Source organism: Eurosta solidaginis, chromosome 4 (assembly GCF_040869045.1).
Source record: "Eurosta solidaginis isolate ZX-2024a chromosome 4, ASM4086904v1, whole genome shotgun sequence".
Taxonomy (NCBI): Eukaryota; Metazoa; Arthropoda; class Insecta; order Diptera; family Tephritidae; genus Eurosta; species Eurosta solidaginis.
Window position 1 is genome coordinate 13817660 of NC_090322.1, and position 20952 is coordinate 13838611.

Genomic DNA, 20952 nt, shown 5'->3' on the forward strand with positions numbered 1-20952 from the left:
AACCACTTCACACTTACCCGAACAGTATTTGCAATACTTAGACGAAAATAAGGCGGATTGGATGTCTTCAATAGTAGCTTGGTCCTTGACCAATTTCTGTAGATGCTCATCAGCGGTCCTGACTTCTACAGAAATTGCTCCTTGACCATACTTGACCATAAAGCCAACTGCGTAACACCAGCGAACCATATAGAGCCAGCAAGAATCTGTATATTGACAACACTGGCACCGCCGCGATTTGGACGGCGGTTGCTAACGCCAATGCTGGAAACCGTATTGCTGGACAAGGATAAGTTAGTGTAACTGTAAAAAATACCACCGATACAGAGAGAGCTACATGGTAACCTGATTGTAGCGGGAGACTTTAACACAAGTGCCGTTGAATGGTAAATTCCGCAGACTAATACCCGCTAAAGGTTTGTCGATGTCTGCGTCACGCTAAAAACATTTCTATGGCAAAGCGACCGATGGGATACGGTAAGCGCATATGCATGTGAGGCAAATACTTCTCAGCGAAGGTAAAGATGAATGCCTAGCCCATTAGTGTGAGAGTAGCCTTGAAGCTCATGTAGCGCGCAGCCGAACCCGAAGTAATGCTAACTTCGGTCCCATATAGTGAATAGCTGTTCCGGAAAGGAAAGAGTCCTGTACTCGGAGAATCTCGCAATGTGACGCTCAAGAAATCTCTGCCAGTGTATAAAGCGTATGCTTAGTATTGAAGCATATGTCTGCTTTGCAAAATGTCAATTATCGGGGTTAGAATTTCGAAATGCCCCAAACGGACTGGCTTCGTTTGCTTCTTAAAACGAGAACATTTGTGCATCTCAAGCGCAAATAAAAAGAAAAAAAAAGATCGATTTAAGATGTAATGTAACTCACACACACATCACTGAATGAGATAAGGCTAAAAGCACGAATCTTTAACTATCCACTTGCACAACTGTTTGGGTGAACTTTTCAAATCGAGCACATTGCTTAGTTTTAAGAATGAAAAAAGTGGGTTTGCTCAAGTGACATACTCACAGTCAAGTTCGTGTCATACAGCGTTCTTATGCTACCTTTAAATGTGCCTTTTTCTCCTCTAACTTGCTACATATTTTCTTAATCTCAATACATAAAAAAGTTTCTGCACAAATACATACCCACACATATCAGCCACAGCATGACAAGTGAAAGTAGGAAAAAAATTGCTGCTGCATGTATTGACAGGTTATTGCACCAAAAGTAGTTGACATACTAAAACCGCTGTCAACTTTGTCATATTCATATACTTTGACTTGTGTTAGTTACTTTTTAAGTGGTTGTGAGTACTTATGCACTTGTAAATATGAGTGCATGAATGTGTACTTTGATGCGAACTTATACTTAACACAAATTTTGGCTTGATTATGTGGCGCTTGCTTGCTTTATGATACTCTTATAATACAAATATCAAGGGCAAAGATTATATGTGACCCGGTCTATGAAAAGGTGGCTTATGACTCAAAAAAGAAATTGCGAGAAACAGCTGTTAAAGATAAACAATGCAGGGCGTCTCACTAAATATTTTGTGAAGTGAACTTTTAGAGTAAAATTTGAAATGAGAGGAAATTGAAAAACAGCATGTCTGTGCCGTAGCTGGCGAGGAAAGACACATTAACAAAACTTTAAAACTAAAACATTTAAGTTTGTTCAAAGGGATATGAATCCACAATAACCAATACTGTGTGAATGAAAGGATAATGTAGGAACATATTGCAGCCGCAAAATAGTATCAGACATACAATGTACTGTAGATATATTTTTTGTTTAAACTTATTATTAAGAATTCATGAGCTTAACACCGGCTTATAATAATTGAATATTCAATTACTATGTTTTTCTAAGAGAAACTAAAAAGAAGGAAAGAAACATTTACTGGCATATTGCGATGGATCCATTTCGAAAACCGCCAACGTAATCATCATCAGGCAATTTCGTAATGTTATCAAAGGTTTCACCGAGATTCGAACCGCGAATCACACGGTGAAACTTTAGTTGCCTTAATCACTAGGCCATCCTCCTGTTATTTGTTTTCATGCTTATTTCAGTTTTTTTTCATTTCTTTTTTGTTTTAACGTAATAACTTGGTGCAAAGTTTTAGCGAAAATCATATTAGAATTGTTTAAGACTAACTTTTAGTACACTTTTTACTACTTGGTTGCAATATAATTTTTTTAATTTTAAACTCTGTTTTGCACTTACTTTTGGTAATAAATTTTATTATAAATTTTTAAAATTTACTCTTAGTACTAATTTTAGGTAGTGTTCTTAGAACATGATTTTACTAAAAACTGTGCTTTAAGAAAATCAGGTTCGAAGGAAACTCATACTAAAAAGTGTATATTTCTTGGCACATTGAGTTCAAGCAAAGACAAATTTAATTCAAAATATTTGAGTACTGAAATGTGGTATATAATGAGATTAATGCTGGAATTTAGTTTAGTGCTAAAATTTTTCTAAAAAATTTTGGTCTTAAAATTAGGGTGGGAATTTATAACTAAAATTGAATGTCAAAATTTAGTAGACATATTTAGTACTTAAAATTCAGCATACTTACTGTTTTAACGCAAGTTTTGGTAGAATTCTTTAAGACCAATTTTTAGTAAAAATTTTTGTACTTTTGTCAATGTTAATTTTTCATACGAATGGTTAGTACTTATTTTTAATCCACATTTTTAGTAAAATTCTTAGAACCTGACACTAGTACTGAACTAGTTCTGTACCTAAACTGGATTTTAGCAGTGAGTTTTTTTGTCAATTCTAAGCTGTTACGTTTTACACAGTTTTACTAGTAATATTTAAAAATAATTCTCAACGGATATTTATCGTTTCAGTATTCAGCACAAGGATTCAGTACCCATTTTTAGGAAAAATTTTCAGCAATAATTATTTTTTTTTTTTTGTAATATTTTTATGGTTTTATGCTCGAATTTAGTATACATTTAAGCACCGATACTTAGTAGCAAAATTATGTTTATGGTTGCACAAGAGCTTTCAGCAATTATCTTTAAGTTAAATTTTTAGTACAAATATTTATTATTAGTTATTTCATAAAAGTTTCTTTCTGCTTATATTTCGGGGGCTTGCCAAAAAATTTTACAGCAAAAATTTTTTGTACATATACTTTATATAGAGATTCAGTAAAAGTTTGAAATAAACGGTTTTAGCTGGGGAAAAAAATTTTAGAACACCTCCTTTAGTACTATTTTGTAACTCATAGTTTTCTATGCACTCGCGCTTTTCATACATAACAAAATATTTTCAATAAAATGTATTCATATTTCAGATTTTTAGTACTAACTTTGTGTATATTTTTTCTGGCTACTCTCTTTTTAAAGTACTTATTCTTTTGAAGCTATAAAATTAGCATTCATATTGCATATTGTCTGAAGTGCTCAGTTTAGTACTTGGTGCTTACGCTTAGCAAAATTAGTACTTACTGGTGGCCAATTTTTCAGAAATTCAAATCAGAATGTGTTTCAAAAAATCATCAAAAGCCTTAAATTCAATACATTTGGACATTAGTTGGTGTGTTTATAAAAAAAAAATCTGAGATAGGGCATTCTTCAACCGAATTCCGAGATAAGCTGTTATTCACAAGTTCTCTGATATTGAACGTTTTCGAAACGGCAGCCGGGATATATCTACCTATCACTCAGTAGTCGATGTACTGCTAATTTTCTAAAAAAAACTGGCGACCAGTTAGTACTAAAATTGTCTTAGAGTAAGCACCAAGCACTAAACTGAGTATTGAAATAGGGTGTTTTTATACTCAGTTGAGCAGAGCTCACAGAGTATATTAAGTTTGATTGGATAACGGTTGGTTGTACAGGTATAAAGGAATCGAGATAGATATAGACTTCCATATATCAAAATCATCAGGATCGAAAAAAAATTTGATTGAACCATGTCCGTCCGTCCGTCCGTCCGTTAACACGATAACTTGAGTAAATTTTGAGGTATCTTGATGAAATTTGGTATGTAGGTTTCTGAGCACTCATCTCAGATCGCTATTTAAAATGAACGATATCGGACCATAACCACGCCCACTTCTTCGATATCGAAAATTTCGAAAAACCGAAAAAGTGCAATAATTCATTACCAAAGACAGATAAAGCGATAAAATTTGGTAGGTGAGTTGAACTTATGACGCAGAATAGAAAATTAGTAAAATTTTGGACAATGGGCGTGGCACCTTCCAATTTTAAAAGAAGGTAATTTAAAACTTTTGCAAGCTGTAATTTGGCAGTCGTTGAAGATATCATGATAAAATTTGGCAGGAACGTTACTCCTATTACTATATGTACGCTTAATAAAAATTAGCAAACTCGGAGAAAGACCACGCCCACTTTTAAAAAAAAAATTTATTAAGTAAAATTTTAACAAAAAATGTAATATCTTTACAGTATATAAGTAAATTATGTCAACATTCAACTCCAGTAATGATATGAACTCCAGTAATGATATGGTGCAACAAAATACAGAAATAAAAGAAAATTTCAAAATGGGCGTGGCTCCGCCCTTTTTCATTTAATTTGTCTAGGATACTTTTAATTTTTACCAATCCTTTTGAAATTTGGTAGGGGCATAGATTTTATGACGTTAACTGTTTTCGTGAAAATGGGCGAAATCGGTTGAAGCCACGCCCAGTTTTTATACGCAGTCGTCCGTCTGTCCTTCGGCATGGCCGTTAACACGATAACTAGAACAAAAATCGACATATCTTTACTGAACTTAGTTCACGTACTAATCTGAACGCACTTTATCTTGGTATAAAAAATGAACGAAATCCGACTATGACCGCGCCCACTTTTTCGATATCGGAAATTACGAAAAATGAAAAAATGCCATAATTCTATACCAAATACGAAAAAAGGGATGAAACATGGTAATTGGATTGGTTTATTGTCGCGAAATATAACTTTAGAAAAAACTTTGTAAAATGGTTGTGACACCTACCATATTAAATAGAAGAAAATGAAAAAGTTCTGCAGGGCGAAATAAAAAACCCTTGAAATCTTGGCAGGTATTACATATATAAATAAATTAGCGGTATCCAACAGATGATGTTCCGGGTCACCCTGGTCCACATTTTGGTCGATATCTGGAAAACGCCTTCACATATACAACTACCACCACTCCCTTTTAAAACTCTCATTAATACCTTTAATTTGATACCAATATCGTACAAACACATTCTAGAGTCACCCCTGGTCCACCTTTATGGCGATATTTCGAAACGGCGTCCACCTATAGAACTAAGGCCCACTCCCTTTTAAAATACTCATTAACACCTTTAATTTGATACCTATATTGTACAAACGTATTCTAGAGTCATCCCTGGTCCACCTTTATGGCGATATCTCGAAAAGGCGACCACCTATACAACTACCACCACTCCCTTTTAAAACCCTCATTAATACCTTTAATTTGATACCCAAATCGTACAAACAAATTCTAGGGTCACTCCTGGTCCACCTTTATGGTGATATCTCGAAACGGCGTCCACCTATGGAACTAAGGATCACTCCCTTTTAAAATACTCATTAACACCTTTCATTTGATACCCATATCGTACAACCAAATTCTAGAGTCACCCCTGGTCCACCTTTATGGCGATATCTCGAAAAGGCGTCCACCTATAGAACGAAGGTCCACTCCCTTTTAAGAATACTCATTAACACCTTTCATTTGATACCCATATTGTACAAACGTATTCTAGAGTCACCCCTGGTCCACCTTTATGGCGATATCTCGAAAAGGCGACCACCTATACAACTACCACCACTCCCTTTTAAATCCTTCATTAATACCTTAAATTTGATACCCATATCGTACAAACACATTCTAGAGTCACCCCTAGTCCACCTTTATGGCGATATTTCGAAACGGCGTCCACCTATAGAACTTAGGCCCACTCCCTTTTAAAATACTCATTAACACCTTTCGTTTGATACCCATATTGTACAAACGCATTCTAGAGTCACCCCTGGTCCACCTTTATGGCGATATTTCGAAAAAGCGACCACCTATACAACTACCACCACTCCCTTTTAAAACCCTCATTAATACCTTTAATTTGATACCCATATCGTACAAACAAATTCTAGGGTCACTCCTGATCCACCTTTATGGCGATATCTCGAAACGGCGTCCACCTATAGAACTAAGGATCACTCCCTTTTAAAATACTCATTAACACCTTTCATTTGATACCCATATCGTACAAACAAACTCTAGAGTCACCCCTGGTCCACCTTTATGGCGATATCTCGAAAAGGCGTCCACCTATAGAACGAAGGCCCACTCCCTTTTAAGAATACTCATTAACACCTTTCATTTGATACCCATAACGTACAAACAAAGTCTAGAGTCACCCCTGGTCCACCTTTATTGCGATACCTCGAAAAGGCGTCCACCTATAGACCTAAGGCCCACTCCCTTTTAAAATACTAATTAACACCTTTCGTTTGATACCCATATTGTACAAAGGTATTCTAGAGTCACCCCTGGTCCACCTTTATGGCGATATCTCGAAAAAGCGACCACCTATACAACTACCACCACTCCCTTTTAAAACCCTCATTAATACCTTTAATTTAATACCCATATCGTACAAACAAATTCTAGGGTCACTCCTGATCCACCTTTATGGCGATATCTCGAAACGGCGTCCACCTATAGAACTAAGGATCACTCCCTTTTAAAATACTCATTAACACCTTTCATTTGATACCCATATCGTACAAACAAATTCTAGAGTCACCCCTGGTCCACCTTTATGGCGATATCTCGAAAAGGCGTCCACCTTTAGAACGAAGGCCCACTCCCTCATAAAATACTCTTTAATGCCTTTCATTTGATACACATGTCATACAAACACATTCAGGGGTTTCCCTCGGTTCATTTTCCTACATGGTTATTTTCCCTTATGTTGTCACCATAGCTCTCAACTGAGTATGTAATGTTCGGTTACACCCGAACTTAGCCTTCCTTACTTGTTTTTAAATGCTCTCAGATAATACGTTTTCGAACTGTCAGCCGAGATATGCTGATATTCCAGTCAGCCGTCGATATGCGTCGATATCAACTTTTTAGTGACTAGAGACCATAACAGATAGTGAATAGCTTTAAAAAATTGTTATGTTTTAGTACTTATTTCCAAATAATACTTCATTTTTACTACAAAGAATTCTTAATGCATTTTTAAAACAACTTTTTTAAATGTATCTATTCTTAGTTTTAAAACTTCAAAGCTAAATTTTTAGATCGTATTTTTACTATTTGTTTTAGTACTAAATTTGTATTTTTAATTAAATTTTGCTAATAATTTAGTGCTTATTTTTTTTATTTATTTAAATTTTTTTAGTGCTAGACTTTAGCTCAAAAATACTACTAAGCTGTCAGTAGTAAATTTTATTAATCATTTTTTGTGAAAGTACACTTTTGGTCTAATTTTTTTTAGTACATATGTTTAAGTATCAAATATTACACTATTCTGTTTAAAAACAACAGCTAGAAGGAAAACTAAATTTTCAGTTTTCTAGTGCTGTTTTTTAAATCCTAAAGCATTTCGGCTGCGTTCAACTTTTTAGCCATTTAAAAGCAACACAGATTTTGCTGTTAGCGAGTGTATTGAACTATGGCAACCGCCTCTACTCTTTACATTTCGCTTCGTAGCACACTGAGCAGATTGTGCGCGCATGTGTGTTGTTGTTGCCTTCAAAAAACATTTACATTCATACACGTTTTCCTAATGGTTTTTGATGCTACATTATTCGTTTGATGTCTGCTTTTAGGCGCATATCTGCCTGTGCCTTCATATTTGGCACACGCCCACACATATATACATGTATGCGTAAAAACACTCAACAACTGTTGATTCACATTCGATTTTTCGATAACAAACTTTTTCATTTGTTTCTTCTAAAATTACCTTTTTTCTAGACTTTTTATTCCATACGCAAGGATTTGAGTTAACCATTTTGATGTATTTGGTTTTTATTCTTCGTTGCTCTGAGACGCAGCGTTTGCCAATACCTGGCTATGATCATAAGATACAAAGCTATTGGAAACCCGGCTTTTTATCGCTTTTTATGTTTTCTTTCAAGTTGTAAAGCTCTTTTGCGGGTGTGTAAATCCACAAATTTAAGTTATACGATTTACTGCCTGCCGCACTGAAAAAAGGGACGGCAGCAAATATTTCTTTATTCATATCTCATCTTCATTTCGTGGGGATAATATTTCACTTTCATCCAAGTTAGTTATTGGCATAAAATATTTAAAGTACAAATACTTAAAGGGCGTTTTTTAAAGTACTACGCATTTTTCGTATGCATTACACGTGGCTGTAAATAATAAATAAAATCAGTTTCATTTTAAGATACAAATCTATTTATGTTTAGTACCAGTTCATGGTAGCATTAAAACGTTATCTTTGAATAACTTTTTGTAGCAGAATGATAACAAAAAGGGGTTTCAATACTAAAATTGAGCATGAGATATTATTACATACTATTTTGTACTTGGAGTTTGTGGGTAGCATACAAAAAGCATAATTAAACCCTACATTAAAATTGTTGAGCGATATTGGAAAAATAATTTTAGTACAAAATTTTAGTCCTAGGGTTTTGAACGTAATCCATTAATGATATATTATAGAAAATTGAGAGTTATACACTTATTTATTGCTTACGCAGTTATTATGCTCGAAGTTGATGTATCTGTAAATACCATATCCACTTTTGTACTAAATGTACTAAATTTGTATACTGTCTTTTACAGTTTCCCCATGTAAACCCATACTACTACAAAAAAAGTTACGTTTGTATTCGAAGCTCTGTCTGCACAAGATCAATGTAGCTTCAAATTTGCTGCCGATTGGCGTGCATAGACTCTGTTAAATGGCACAAATTGCATCAAGACTCAGGAAATCTGGTTGCTGGAAGAATACCAAGGAGGGTCATAGCGATATTCTTTATATATTTCCTGCTACCTGGGTTCGCATCTCGTGGATGGTGAGGTGGCAAGAAGTTCAGCTGAGGGAACTAAGAAATTAATCCGGCAGGCCATTGAAAAAGCAAATAGTCGTATTATAATTGTTTAGTTTGGGACTACAGCCACTCAGTTGACTCCTTTGATTTTCTTATAAAGTAGCCTTTTTCTTTCGTAAAGATAAATCTGAGGAATATTCGCCGAAAACTCTAATCGATATCTCTGTATTATAAATATTCATTAACTTGATTGCGATACAAATGTTATTGCAGTTGTTCTTGCTTTTACCACTCGCTGGTATGTGAGCTCCCACCAAAGCATTTAATCACGAAGCGACGGATATTAATTAACAAAATCCGCAACAATTCGTTCACAATTATATTTGCATATATACATACATACAATAGTGTGTGTGCGTGTTAGCAAATCCCTACAATCTACACACAACACATACTCCTGTACATAGATACGCATATGCATACATATACTCAAATCACCGCGCAAGTAAATCCTTTTGTGCTATTTGATAATGTTTGTCACTTATCTTGTTTTGCCTATTTAATGTATCTAAATACACAAAACCATGCAAAAGCACGTACACATACATACATATGTGGTTGTTTAGCGATGGCGGGGTGTTAAAATTTTAAGCGCCAAATGCGCTTAGCTTTTATTGTTAATAGCCGCAAAAGCGCTTTAGGTTTTCAGCAAGGATAATGATGTTAAGAAAATATTACCACAGAAGTAGGTATGTGAATGTTCTTGAGCTGTTTAAATGCCAATCTGTGATTAATGTGAATGCTTTTTTTTCTAGAAATCATAAATTTATAAGTTTAACCAAAATTTACGTTTTAATTTCTCAGTAAAATAATAAAAAGGCGCTCAAATTAAAATTTCCTTTTTTGGGAAATTGTTTCTTTATCCGTTTTTCGAACATTTTCTAAATGTGATTGATAGAATTTATAATTTATTGCAAAAATAAAAATTACCCTAAGTGGGACATTTTTTTCCTGAGTAGGAAATTTGTTTCATTATTGCGTATGTGCGCTTTTTACGAGAATACCGACTAGATTATATAATAAATAATTTTTTGTTATTAATATTAGAGAAAAATTGTAAATATTACAAACGGCGATGGTTACTAGGACATGTCTCTGAATTTCACTTCTTCATCAGCTAGCTTTTCGGGAGCTGAATTATAAATAATTTTTGTAGATATAAAAATGTCCCTATATGGTAACCAAAAACTTCTCTATTTGTGAAATTCTTTTCTAATATACTTTTTAAGCAAGTGAAAATTTTTTTCAATAGAAAAGTCAAACCACTTTTTTTGATAGAACTAAAATTTCCCTTTGAGAGAAAAGTTTTATTAAAAATTTTATATAGTATATACTGTTTCGCAATTATACATACCACTTTTCCCTGTTTGTATATTTTTTGCTGAGAAATAGTAATATTTTAGTTTGATTTTTTGAGTTTTATAATATTTTAAATAATTATCGTTGAAATGAGTCGGTGGTTTCTGTAAGAAGCAGAATACTATTGGAACTAAAATAGAAATTTCCCTCAGGGCGGAGTGCTATTGTACCTGGTAGTTAAAGAAATTCTAGAAATTGTCAAGGCAGAAGGGACGCTGGAAATTTTATACGCTGGTGATTTTGATCGGAGGTAAACTCCTGCCAATGATTAGCCAGCTCAAGGAAACTGAGCTTTGCGGCATTTCGCGATCGGCAAGGCGAAACGGAGCTTGCCCCGTTTAAAAGAAAAACAGAAATATCTTTTTCAGTTTATTGAGGTTAAACAGCAACAGGATAAATCTCTAATCTGCAGCCAAATATCCATGATTCTTGACTCCAAATTAATCTGGAAAAAGAACATTGAGGTGCAAAAACACAAAGCCCTGGCAACAACTGCACCTGCAAAGCAGTTTAAGGGAGGAACTGTGGACTGTCTTCGCTTATTATCCATGCTATGCGCAATACAGTCATTCGACGGATACTAACGTAGTGAGCTCTTATCCAATTGAAAGGCGCCAGACAAAAAGAGCAACCAACATAGTGTTGAGAAAGTGTAAAAGCAAAGATCCTTGGGAATATCAGGCCGAATGAATAGGGCACCTCTGACGATATTTGATATTTGAAGATATGATAAGAGCATGACTAAACGGAATCATAACTGAGTTAAGGGCCGACACTGGCCATATCACGGCGGTGGTTGAATTGACAGTCGTTGGAGCATGGCAATTTACACAGACGGCTCGGAAATGGAAAAGAGTACTGGAGCTGGACTGACCTTTAAACATCTGGAGATAAATCTGTCGTGCGCGTCTCCTGATTCATGCAGCGCTTTGCAGCCGCAGATCTATGTCATAGAGAAAGCGAGCAGAATTTTCCAGGTCACTACTGTCTCATACATTAATGTAACGGTCTTTATCGACAACAAGGCCACGTAAAAGGCAGTAGAGTTCGACATGATCTACTCGGATGTTGTGCGAAAGTGCCGCGCCTCGTTGGCATCTCAGTATCTGTCATTGCTGGGTTCGTGGGTACAGCTTTATTGAAGGGTAGGATTTGCAGATGAGATGGCTAGGAAAGTTTCCGAAATGGGCACAAGCGAAGCGAGCAACTCCGTCCGAGCACTGCTGGTGTATCTCCTGGGGCAAGCGACTTACTGTGGACCAACCGGAATGATAGCGAGATCTCAGCGTCCTTAAGACCATGCTTAGATAGGCAAGGAACTTTTTAAGCTTAACAAAACTGCAATGAGAGTACTAACGGGTGTCATCACAGGTCATTGCGCCGCTGCACCGATGCTCCGACGGTGGCGCGCACCAACAAGCTCCCACTGCAGAAGCTGTCAGGGTGATGAGGAAGAGTACGTGAATATTGGTGAATCACTGAGAGCACGAACAATGAACAAAACTGTCTCCAAGTGGAAGTGTGGGAAACTCCCATGCATACCCTCTTAAATTAAACTAACATAGTTATCACAACCCTAAAAAAATATAATTGTTTTTGAATAAGATAGCGAAAATTCATAAGAAAGTAAAAGAAAAAGCCAAAACAATTCCTTATTTTCCGCAAATTGAAAGCTCGTTAAGCATTATCTTTTCTACCTTTTCGTAGGGCAATCATGGGTAAGTACGAATGATGTTGCTGGAATTTACCTGGCCGCTGGCTCAGTGCACTTAATTAAATCTTACGCATACCGCACATAGCACGTATTTAACCAGAACACACACACGTATATAAGTTTGTGTATATGTATAATGCATGAGAAAGATTCATAAACAAATGCATGATTTGAAACCTTTTCCAGTGGAATTTTTTCATACCAAAAGTATTTTTATGAAGTGAAATTATTTTCCTTCTATAGAAAACGCAACAAACTAGTATAGTACCCAGTGCTTAGATTAATGAGTTTGGCTGATACTCTCTTTGCTAGGAGCATAAACAAGTTGGCCTGTCTATTCCCTGGGCATTACATTCAGTATTGTCTGAACTGCTTTGCTATCCAGTTACTTATGGTTCCCTAGTGTACGTCTTTGTGGGTCTACAGAAGAGATCTGGGCCATAAAATTCTGCTATAGCACCCTGTTTGATTAGGTAGTCTGCTTTTCATTACCTACATGTCCCTGATGCCCGGTAACCCGTCCTAACAAAAACTGTTTTTGGCTCCCAGATCATTAAGGTCTCCAATACATTTATCCTTAGAAGAAACTGTGTACCTGCAAGGCACGTAAGGCTGCCTGGCTGTCTGACATAGTGAAGGCTAGTCCTTCTGACTGAAAAATGGTGCAGTAGTATCCCGTTGGTATCGACTGAAATTCGTCCCACAGATGCTAGCTCCAGTTTTAGGTCATACAATTTAGATCAATCGGTGAACCCGACCTCTAAGTCCCTGTTTTCCTAAGAGTTCTGTTCACAATGGACACCTCGAAATTCCATGAGATTCTAAACGTAGAAGCAACTGCATCATGTAGTTGCAATACGGTATTTCCTATGAATTTTCTCATAACTTTCATATGCCATGCCATATTTCCTCCCTTTAGCTCACAGATATTTTGAAGTCTTAGTGCAGCAAGTGTTGCCTCTTTATCTATTAGAATAGGGAAGAGAGGTCTTCTCTCTAAGGCACTAAGTTCATCAGCAAAGAACCTTCTCATCGCACTCGTTAGGTATACAGACTTGTCGATGATCTTTGCTTAATTTTATTATTGCCGTTCTTCGTCGGCCACCAAACAAAGGAAATATAGTTCATTATTGGCTTCACGACAGTATTAAATGTCCAGTATATCATTTTGCGAGATAGCGCCCATGTTTCGCCATAGGCTCCATTGCAGGCGAAGAAAGCTTTTGTTGCTTTGTTTAAGGTACCATACAACTGAGCATTCCACATGAGTGCACTATCCACTGTAACCCCTGGGTATTTTGCTTCTATTTAAAATCCAATTTTGGTGCCACCTAGGGATGGTTATGGCATCGGCACTAGGACAGTTTTGTTAGCATTGATAGACAGTCCTTTGCTATCACACCACCTATCGATGCGGAGGGCTTTTTGCACGCGATTGGATATTGTTTCCTTGTAAAGTCCTGTGATGCAGATTAATAAGTCATTTGTATACCCTGATGTATCAAGTCCATTGAATATCAGTAACTGAAGGAGGTCATGTTGTTGTTGTTGTAGCAGTGCTTCGCCCCATCCAATAGGTGCGACCAACCACTAATTGTCATCAATATCCTCTAAAGGGAGTCCAAGGAAACTTGCTGTTTCAACAGGGGTGGCCCATAATGAGAGGGGCGTTAGAGGCGTTGGTTACACATTACAATTAAAGCGATGGTTGGTGCCATGTGGGGACACATTGCAAGCGGGGCATACATTTTGTATGTCGGGTTGATTCAGGATAGGTAAGAGCTTAACCTGTTACAGTATCAAGATCGAAGTTGGGCTAGAGTGACTCGCGTTTCCCTGGGGAGTATGCGTTCCTCTTCCGCAAGTTTTGGGTACTTTTCTTTGAGCACTGCATTCACCGGGTAATTCCTGGCATAAAGGTCCGACGACTGTTTGTGGAATTCACTGAGGACCTGCTTGTGTTTTTTTGCTTCATACGGCTGTGTTCTCAGGTGCTTACGGAGCAACCTGAAAAGGTTGCGCTATACAGTCCCTAGTGGCCACTGTCGCGTCGGTTGCCCCTCCCAGCCCAGAACTAGTTTTTCTCTCTTTAGCATGGATAGCAACGAGCGAATGATCATTGTCAATAATAGCTTCTTCGGTACCTTGAATTGATGTGCTGTCAAAAGCCCCTTATATGTCAATCAAGGCGCATAGGGTTACATTTTTAGACTCCAATGCTCTATTCAATTTTTTCTGTGAGGCTGTGAATAGCCAATTGAGGCCTACACAGAGGCATTTGGCTTAAGTTGCTCTCCCAAGCCTTTAGTGAAGAGAAACGAACTGAGGCTAATTGGTCTATACGAAAAAGGCCGCTTCTTGGGTCGACTTTAATTTTTCCAATCAAATCGTATGGCAGTCTCATACAATTTGTGGTTTTACTTTAACCTTGAATAACTACTAAGCGAGTCAAGTAAGCAAAAATCTTGTTTAAACGATTTTATAGATCATGCAATTTCCTATAAAAATATGCATATCTAATAATTTTTGTAGGCCCACCCTAATGTATAGTTAATTTGCTTTTGCCCTTACTTTTCGTGGCATTTCACACTGCTTGACCAATGCAGCACGCGCTTTATTTGAGTGTTGTTAAAAGTTAAATAAATTTTTATAGTCTACATTTAGGCTGTGTGTTTGGCTGAAAATTTTTGTTATTTATATGCATACATACACTAATGTATGTAGTTGTTAAAGTTTTACGGTGCATATACATATGTATGCAAACATTTTTGCCACCACATAGAGCCACTACAATTTTCTCGTCACATTTAACGCCTTCAAACTTCAACGCTTATACGCCCTTGTCAGACTTGCTCGTTAACAGCGTTCATTGCATAGTTATAGGCGCACATTTGTTGACATTTCTTTTAATAATTCGTATTAGTTCATATGATTATTTTGATATTTTTGTTGATTCTGAATCAAAAAAACTTAGTACAAATAAAACTTCTAAATTTTACGGAAAATATTTAAAAATTTAACAAATTGTTTTACACTTACAAAAATGTCGAAATATTTCATAACAAAAAGACCGAAAATAGATTTTTGAATGAATTTTAATGTCAACAAATGCACTTTCTGTTGGTTTAAAAATAGCGCTATATATTTAGATCTTTTTTCGCATTCACCTGAGCTTGGAGCCTTATAAGTATGAAATGGGTATACATACACACATGAAACAGAACAAACATGCATAAGAACGGTACATGAATATGAAAAAGTAACAAAGGCATAGATTTCTAGCGATAAATGCAAAAACAGCAGAAGTAGCGCGGTGTGAAAGAAAGGAAAAAAAATTTTAGAAAGAAAAAGATCTCTAATAAACATAAAATATATTTAAAAAATTAAACAAAAAATGTTAAACAATGTAGGCAAATTAGATTTCAACTAAATATTTACGGCAAACAATTTCAACTGGGTCAATTAAAGAAAAAGTAATTAAAACTTTTGTTAAAAGCTGCTGCGTCCATTGTATCAAAATGTGTGAAATTATATTGTATCTTTTTTTCTTGTATGTAGCTGGACGTTTGTTGTATGTCTTGTTGCTATAAATTTCCTTTTTTATAAGCTGACAAAGTTGTTGAATGTTTGCGATGTAGGAAAAAAGGTACAATTAGGAGTTTTTAAGACACAATAAAACTTTCTAGATTATGGTGAATTAAAAAACTAAATACGTTAAAACAACTGCAATTCTTTTATCTTTTGTAGAAAGGTTATAATATCCTAGCGTTTGGGAATTAGTTCCAGATTTAAATTTTTTAAATATTTATTTTTGTCACACAAAGTGATAAAACGCCGATTTTAGAGTATACGACCAAGTATTTTATTTTAGAGTAAAAAACTGAATGAAAAAATTATAATTCAGATGGCAAATAGCTCAAATACTCAGAAATAGATAAGTTTGAAAATTAACAAGTTACAAAAGTTACAGTTGAACAATATTCATTCAAATCATGTTTTTATAGTTGAACTGCTTTGATGCTTTAACACAAAGAACTCTCTCTAACTCCAGACGTGATGTTCTGACAACTAAGCTCGAACGTGCAAGTCCTCTTGCCTCTTATTTTTAGAGTTGTAAACATTTAAAAGTTTTTGGACTGCCAAATATTAACTTAATCAAATTTCTTCTTGGAGCAACGCATCTAAGCTAATAAATCCCTTCATAATACTACTGTTGAACTGCGACGAATTAACTGGGGAGATCACAGATATAGTTGACTTCATGAAGCGGCTCAACATGCGCATAGCTACGATGCAAGATACAAAGCAAACAGCAAAATCTGCTTTCCACACCTTCCTCCGCTACAAAGTTCATAGAAAAGATCGTGTGAGAGGGAATGGAGGCAAACTCGCATTTATCACTCATCACTCTGCGCAGTATAATTTATTTGATCCTGACATCAGTCGCATGAACAGTGTCCTGGATGATAAGGGAATAACTGTCAGGCGATGCGAACTTAGAAATCATCAACATTCCTCTTCTGTCACCTGCTGCCCCAGTGGCTATTGGCCTGATAACAGTGCTATCTCTGGTGAAACCCTCATTATTTATGGTCATTTAAATACCCACCATGATCTAAAGCATTCTGATTTACAAGTAGACAGTAAGAGTAAGATGTTAGTGGATCAAAGTAGGAAATAGATGGAAATTGGTAGGAAATTATATAGCTCGCCAGAGATCTCCATGGTAAGGGCAGTGCTTGTAAAATGCGTCCACTGGCAGCCGATGGTAACATTGCTAACCGATCACCAACCGTTACTTAGCTTGAGCGATAACCCGTAATCATTCAGCCTTTCCAATCTCGTCTGATGTTCATTAGAGGAACGTGCTTTCCACAAGGTCATAGAATCCACGTCGGCTCGTTTTATTCAAGCTGGTAGAATTCCGGAAATCTGGCCATACTTTGCAACGGAGGCCACAACTTAAGCGATAGAGCGTGATCTTGTAAGACTCAAGACCTGGCAAACCCAAATCAGGGGCCTAAACCTACGCATCAGACAGCACGTAGAGAAACACAAGCGGGCGCAATAGGGGAAACATATAGCATGAATATAAGGAGCACAAAAAGGCCCTCAAAAACATTCACAAAAATCGTCAATTTACAATGACAACAACTGCCCTTTGAACCCCGTTCTCAAATACAATCTAAACTCGCCATTGAGGAAAGCGACTCCTCCCGGGAAACACGCGTCAATCTAGCTTAACTTCCATTGAGATACTGTAATAGGCTAAATTCTTTGTTTGGCGGAGACTCACTAAGGCCAATATGACCAGCTGTGTTACCACGAAAGAGTTGTTGTTTCCTTTCTGCGGAAAATGGTGCATAAACTCATGAAGATAAACCAGCGCGTTTGCCTAATGCATTGCAGAATATCATTTATATTTGCGGATTCTAGCTCCGCAAGGCGCCCAGGTGGAGACATCGGTACCTAGTCTTCGACAGGGAGAGAAAATGACATAGATAATGCTCTACACTTTCTATCTCCACCTTTCCAAGATGACAATATGTGAGTGATTGCTCGAAGCACTGTTACAACAACAACAATCCGTAGCAAAGCTCAAAAACCCCGCACATTTATATGATAAATATTTATTCTCTATTTAGCTTAACTTGAGGTTGACCGGCCTGCACTAATTTTGTAATTAAAATTTAAGCAACTTCCCGATAAGCTACAAGCTTCAAACTTGGAATATAGCAGGGGCTGAAACTGTTATTTCTTGTATAATATAAGTCCTTGCCAAACTATTAATTTTGGACTTTAAATATATTTGGATCAAGATAAAAATTATTTTCGGATTTTTATTTTTTGAGTCCGATAGAACTAGTTAAACTCGGACTTCTAATCAAATCAAAACTTTTATTTTTTAAGGCCGAAATAAAATTCTCGCTTGATAACAAAGAAGCGGCTTTCCGAAATAATTTTTTTTTAATTCGGATAAGCCGTTTCTTTGTTATCAATCGGGACTTTTATTTCGGCCTTAAAAAATAAAAGTCATGATTTAACTTTTATTTCCGGACTTTTATTTTTAAGTCCGAGTGTAACTAGTTCTATCGGACTCAAAAAATAAAAATACAGATTTTAAAAAGGATGCATGATTCGACATGATATTGCTATAGGGATACCTGGGAACTTTAACATTTTCACCTAGGACAATTTTTTGCCCAGGACTTTTTCGACTCCGAAAAAAAATAATTATTATTTTCCGTACCGGGAATATAGTTCAGAACCCGACGACAGTGCAATAATAAGAAAAAAACTCCGATAGGTGGCGCATGGATCGAAATATTTCAAAAAATCGTATTTGTGGTCCGATTTGGCTCATATTTGGAACACATAACACATATGTACAAAATAGAAAGTGACCAATGGAAAAATCACCGCTAGGTGGCGCAGGTATCGAAATATTGGAAAAATCGTATTTGTGCTCCGATTAGGCTCATACTCGTATTTGGACCACATATTACATACATGAATAGAAAGCGGCATATGAAATAAAAAAAAATTTAGTTAAACGGTTTTATTGAAAACAATACTTCTATTGATAGTCAACCGCTTACATCTTTATAAAGGCTATTTTTATATATGCACAAGTATAATTGTTTTTGTTTTTATCGGCCTATTGTTAAATGATTCAAGTTTCGATGCGAGCTCAAGGCCAGAACAATATTTTTTTTTAATGATGATTATTGTTATTTTTTTTCAATTTTTCTAAATTTGAAAAATTGTATTTTGTTTTTGGAATAGTAAGTAGAAAATTTTTCAGACAACCTGCCATAGCTGCGCAGATAGATCCATTTCTAAGGGTGCTAAACCTTCATCATCAGTAACCATTTAGCTATACATATGCATAAGTACGATCAACTGAACCTTAATTAGATTATGCTACGCCTCACATTCTTAGGAATTTTACGCGCCCAACGCTTTTATTTATTTTTCTGATCAACGAGAAGTGTGATGACTAGAACCTAGGACCTACCGAATTATTTTCTATCTTTTAGTAGTATTTAACTTACTTTCAATAAAACCGTTTAGCTTAAAAAAATTTTTTTTAATTATTTTATTTATCATCATAGTTTCTTTCGAAAATTCAAAACATGAATTCAATTTTTTTCACTTCGCCATGAATTAATAAACTTCTTACAGTTGATGCCAGTATATCCTCCTAAAATTATATAATGCAAATTTTACATATCCACATACCTGACAATCATACTTCGTAGCATTGAAATATTCTAGAACATTGAATTCGTATCCATTGTTACAGCAAATTTACGAAACGTGCTTTTGAAACTTATTAATATTTAATTTTTTCACATTGCTTTTCTATTTTCCATATTGCACTTGTAATTTGCATTTCTATCAAATTCATGCATTCGTTCTTTCTTTTTTTGTGTTGTTTCCAATTACAGAGAAATACGTGAGGGCATCATACGTTGCATATTAGCCACGGATATGGCGCGCCACAATGAAATACTGACACAGTTCAAAGAGATTACGCCAATATTCGATTATTCAAATCGTGCACATATCAATTTGGTGAGTATTTCGAAAATTTTTTGTTAACTTTATTGTTAAAAAAAAATTGGTTGAAAGTGAGCAGGTTGAAATTAATAAATTTAATTAAGTGTTTTATTTTTGGTAAAGTTGTGGTGGTTTCAGTTATCGAGCATTTTAGTGTTGAGGTTTTTAGTTTATAAATTATGTATGTTTTGTATAATCGAATACGAAATTTTGTTTGCTTGTGAAATTTACAGCTTTGCATGGTGCTCATCAAAGTGGCGGATATCTCAAATGAAGCGCGTCCCATGGACGTTGCCGAACCGTGGCTAGATCGTCTATTGCAGGAATTTTTTGCACAAAGCGCAGCAGAAAAATCAGAAGGCCTGCCCGTTACCCCATTCATGGATCCAGATAAAGTAAGCAAGCCTGGCTCTCAGGTACGCTTTATCGGTTTGGTGCTATTACCACTCTTCGAGGCATTGGGCGATTTGGTGCCTGAAGTGATTGAGTTAATTATAATACCAGTGCGCATAGCGCTCGACTACTATAGGTGAGTAGCAATGCCACTTAATAAGCGCCAGCTGTTAAACACATAAAACGCTTTCTTCTTTCTTTCCTCGCGCTCTCCTTCGTTTCACAGACGTTTAAATGAAGCACAAAATAAAACGCGTAAATCTGTTGCCGACACCGCATCTATGGCAACATCAGATAACAATAGCGCCGCATCGGATGGTGGTGGTAGCACCACAGCTGTAGGCACAACTGGCGTTCATAGCTCAATGGCTGGCACAAATGGCACGACGACGGGTGCCAACACCGCCTCTACTGGCACTGTCATTGCTGGCGGTGGTGGCTCAGGCAGTGGTGGCACCAACTCTGGCGGCAGCATTTCACCACAAATGCCACGCTCACAATCGGGCATTAGTGTGAAGTCCCGCCGGAGTATACCATCACAAAAATCAGCATCGCGTACATCCGTTGATGAGCCGCAATGTTTAGCAGCAGAATTGCATGATTTACCAGAGGGTAGCGAGAGTGGTGATTCGGAAACGGCAACAGAAGTGGATGTAAGTAATTGCTCGGTATGATTGCGTTTTTTTAACTTACTAATATTGGTGTGTGCGTATGTATATTTATTTGTCGTAATAAGATGAAGCAAAATGTTTAAATGCATGTAGCATACTTTTGGGCGTATGAGCACATTAAGCAAACTGAACAGCTTATCAATTAAGTTTTTTGAAAATGTTTGCTAAGTTGTAAATT

The 20952-nt window shown here is 36.2% G+C and overlaps 1 protein-coding gene across 1 annotated transcript in view; it reads left to right on the forward strand.

Moving 5' to 3' along the window:
* The window catches only part of Pde9 (phosphodiesterase 9), a 341755-nt gene that overhangs the window by 311520 nt on the left and 9283 nt on the right, over positions 1-20952 (forward strand). The window contains exons 9-11 of the mRNA XM_067780228.1: positions 19599-19725; positions 19944-20239; positions 20330-20756. Coding sequence (XP_067636329.1) covers positions 19599-19725; positions 19944-20239; positions 20330-20756 — 850 coding nt within the window. The remainder of the gene's footprint in view (positions 1-19598; positions 19726-19943; positions 20240-20329; positions 20757-20952) is intronic.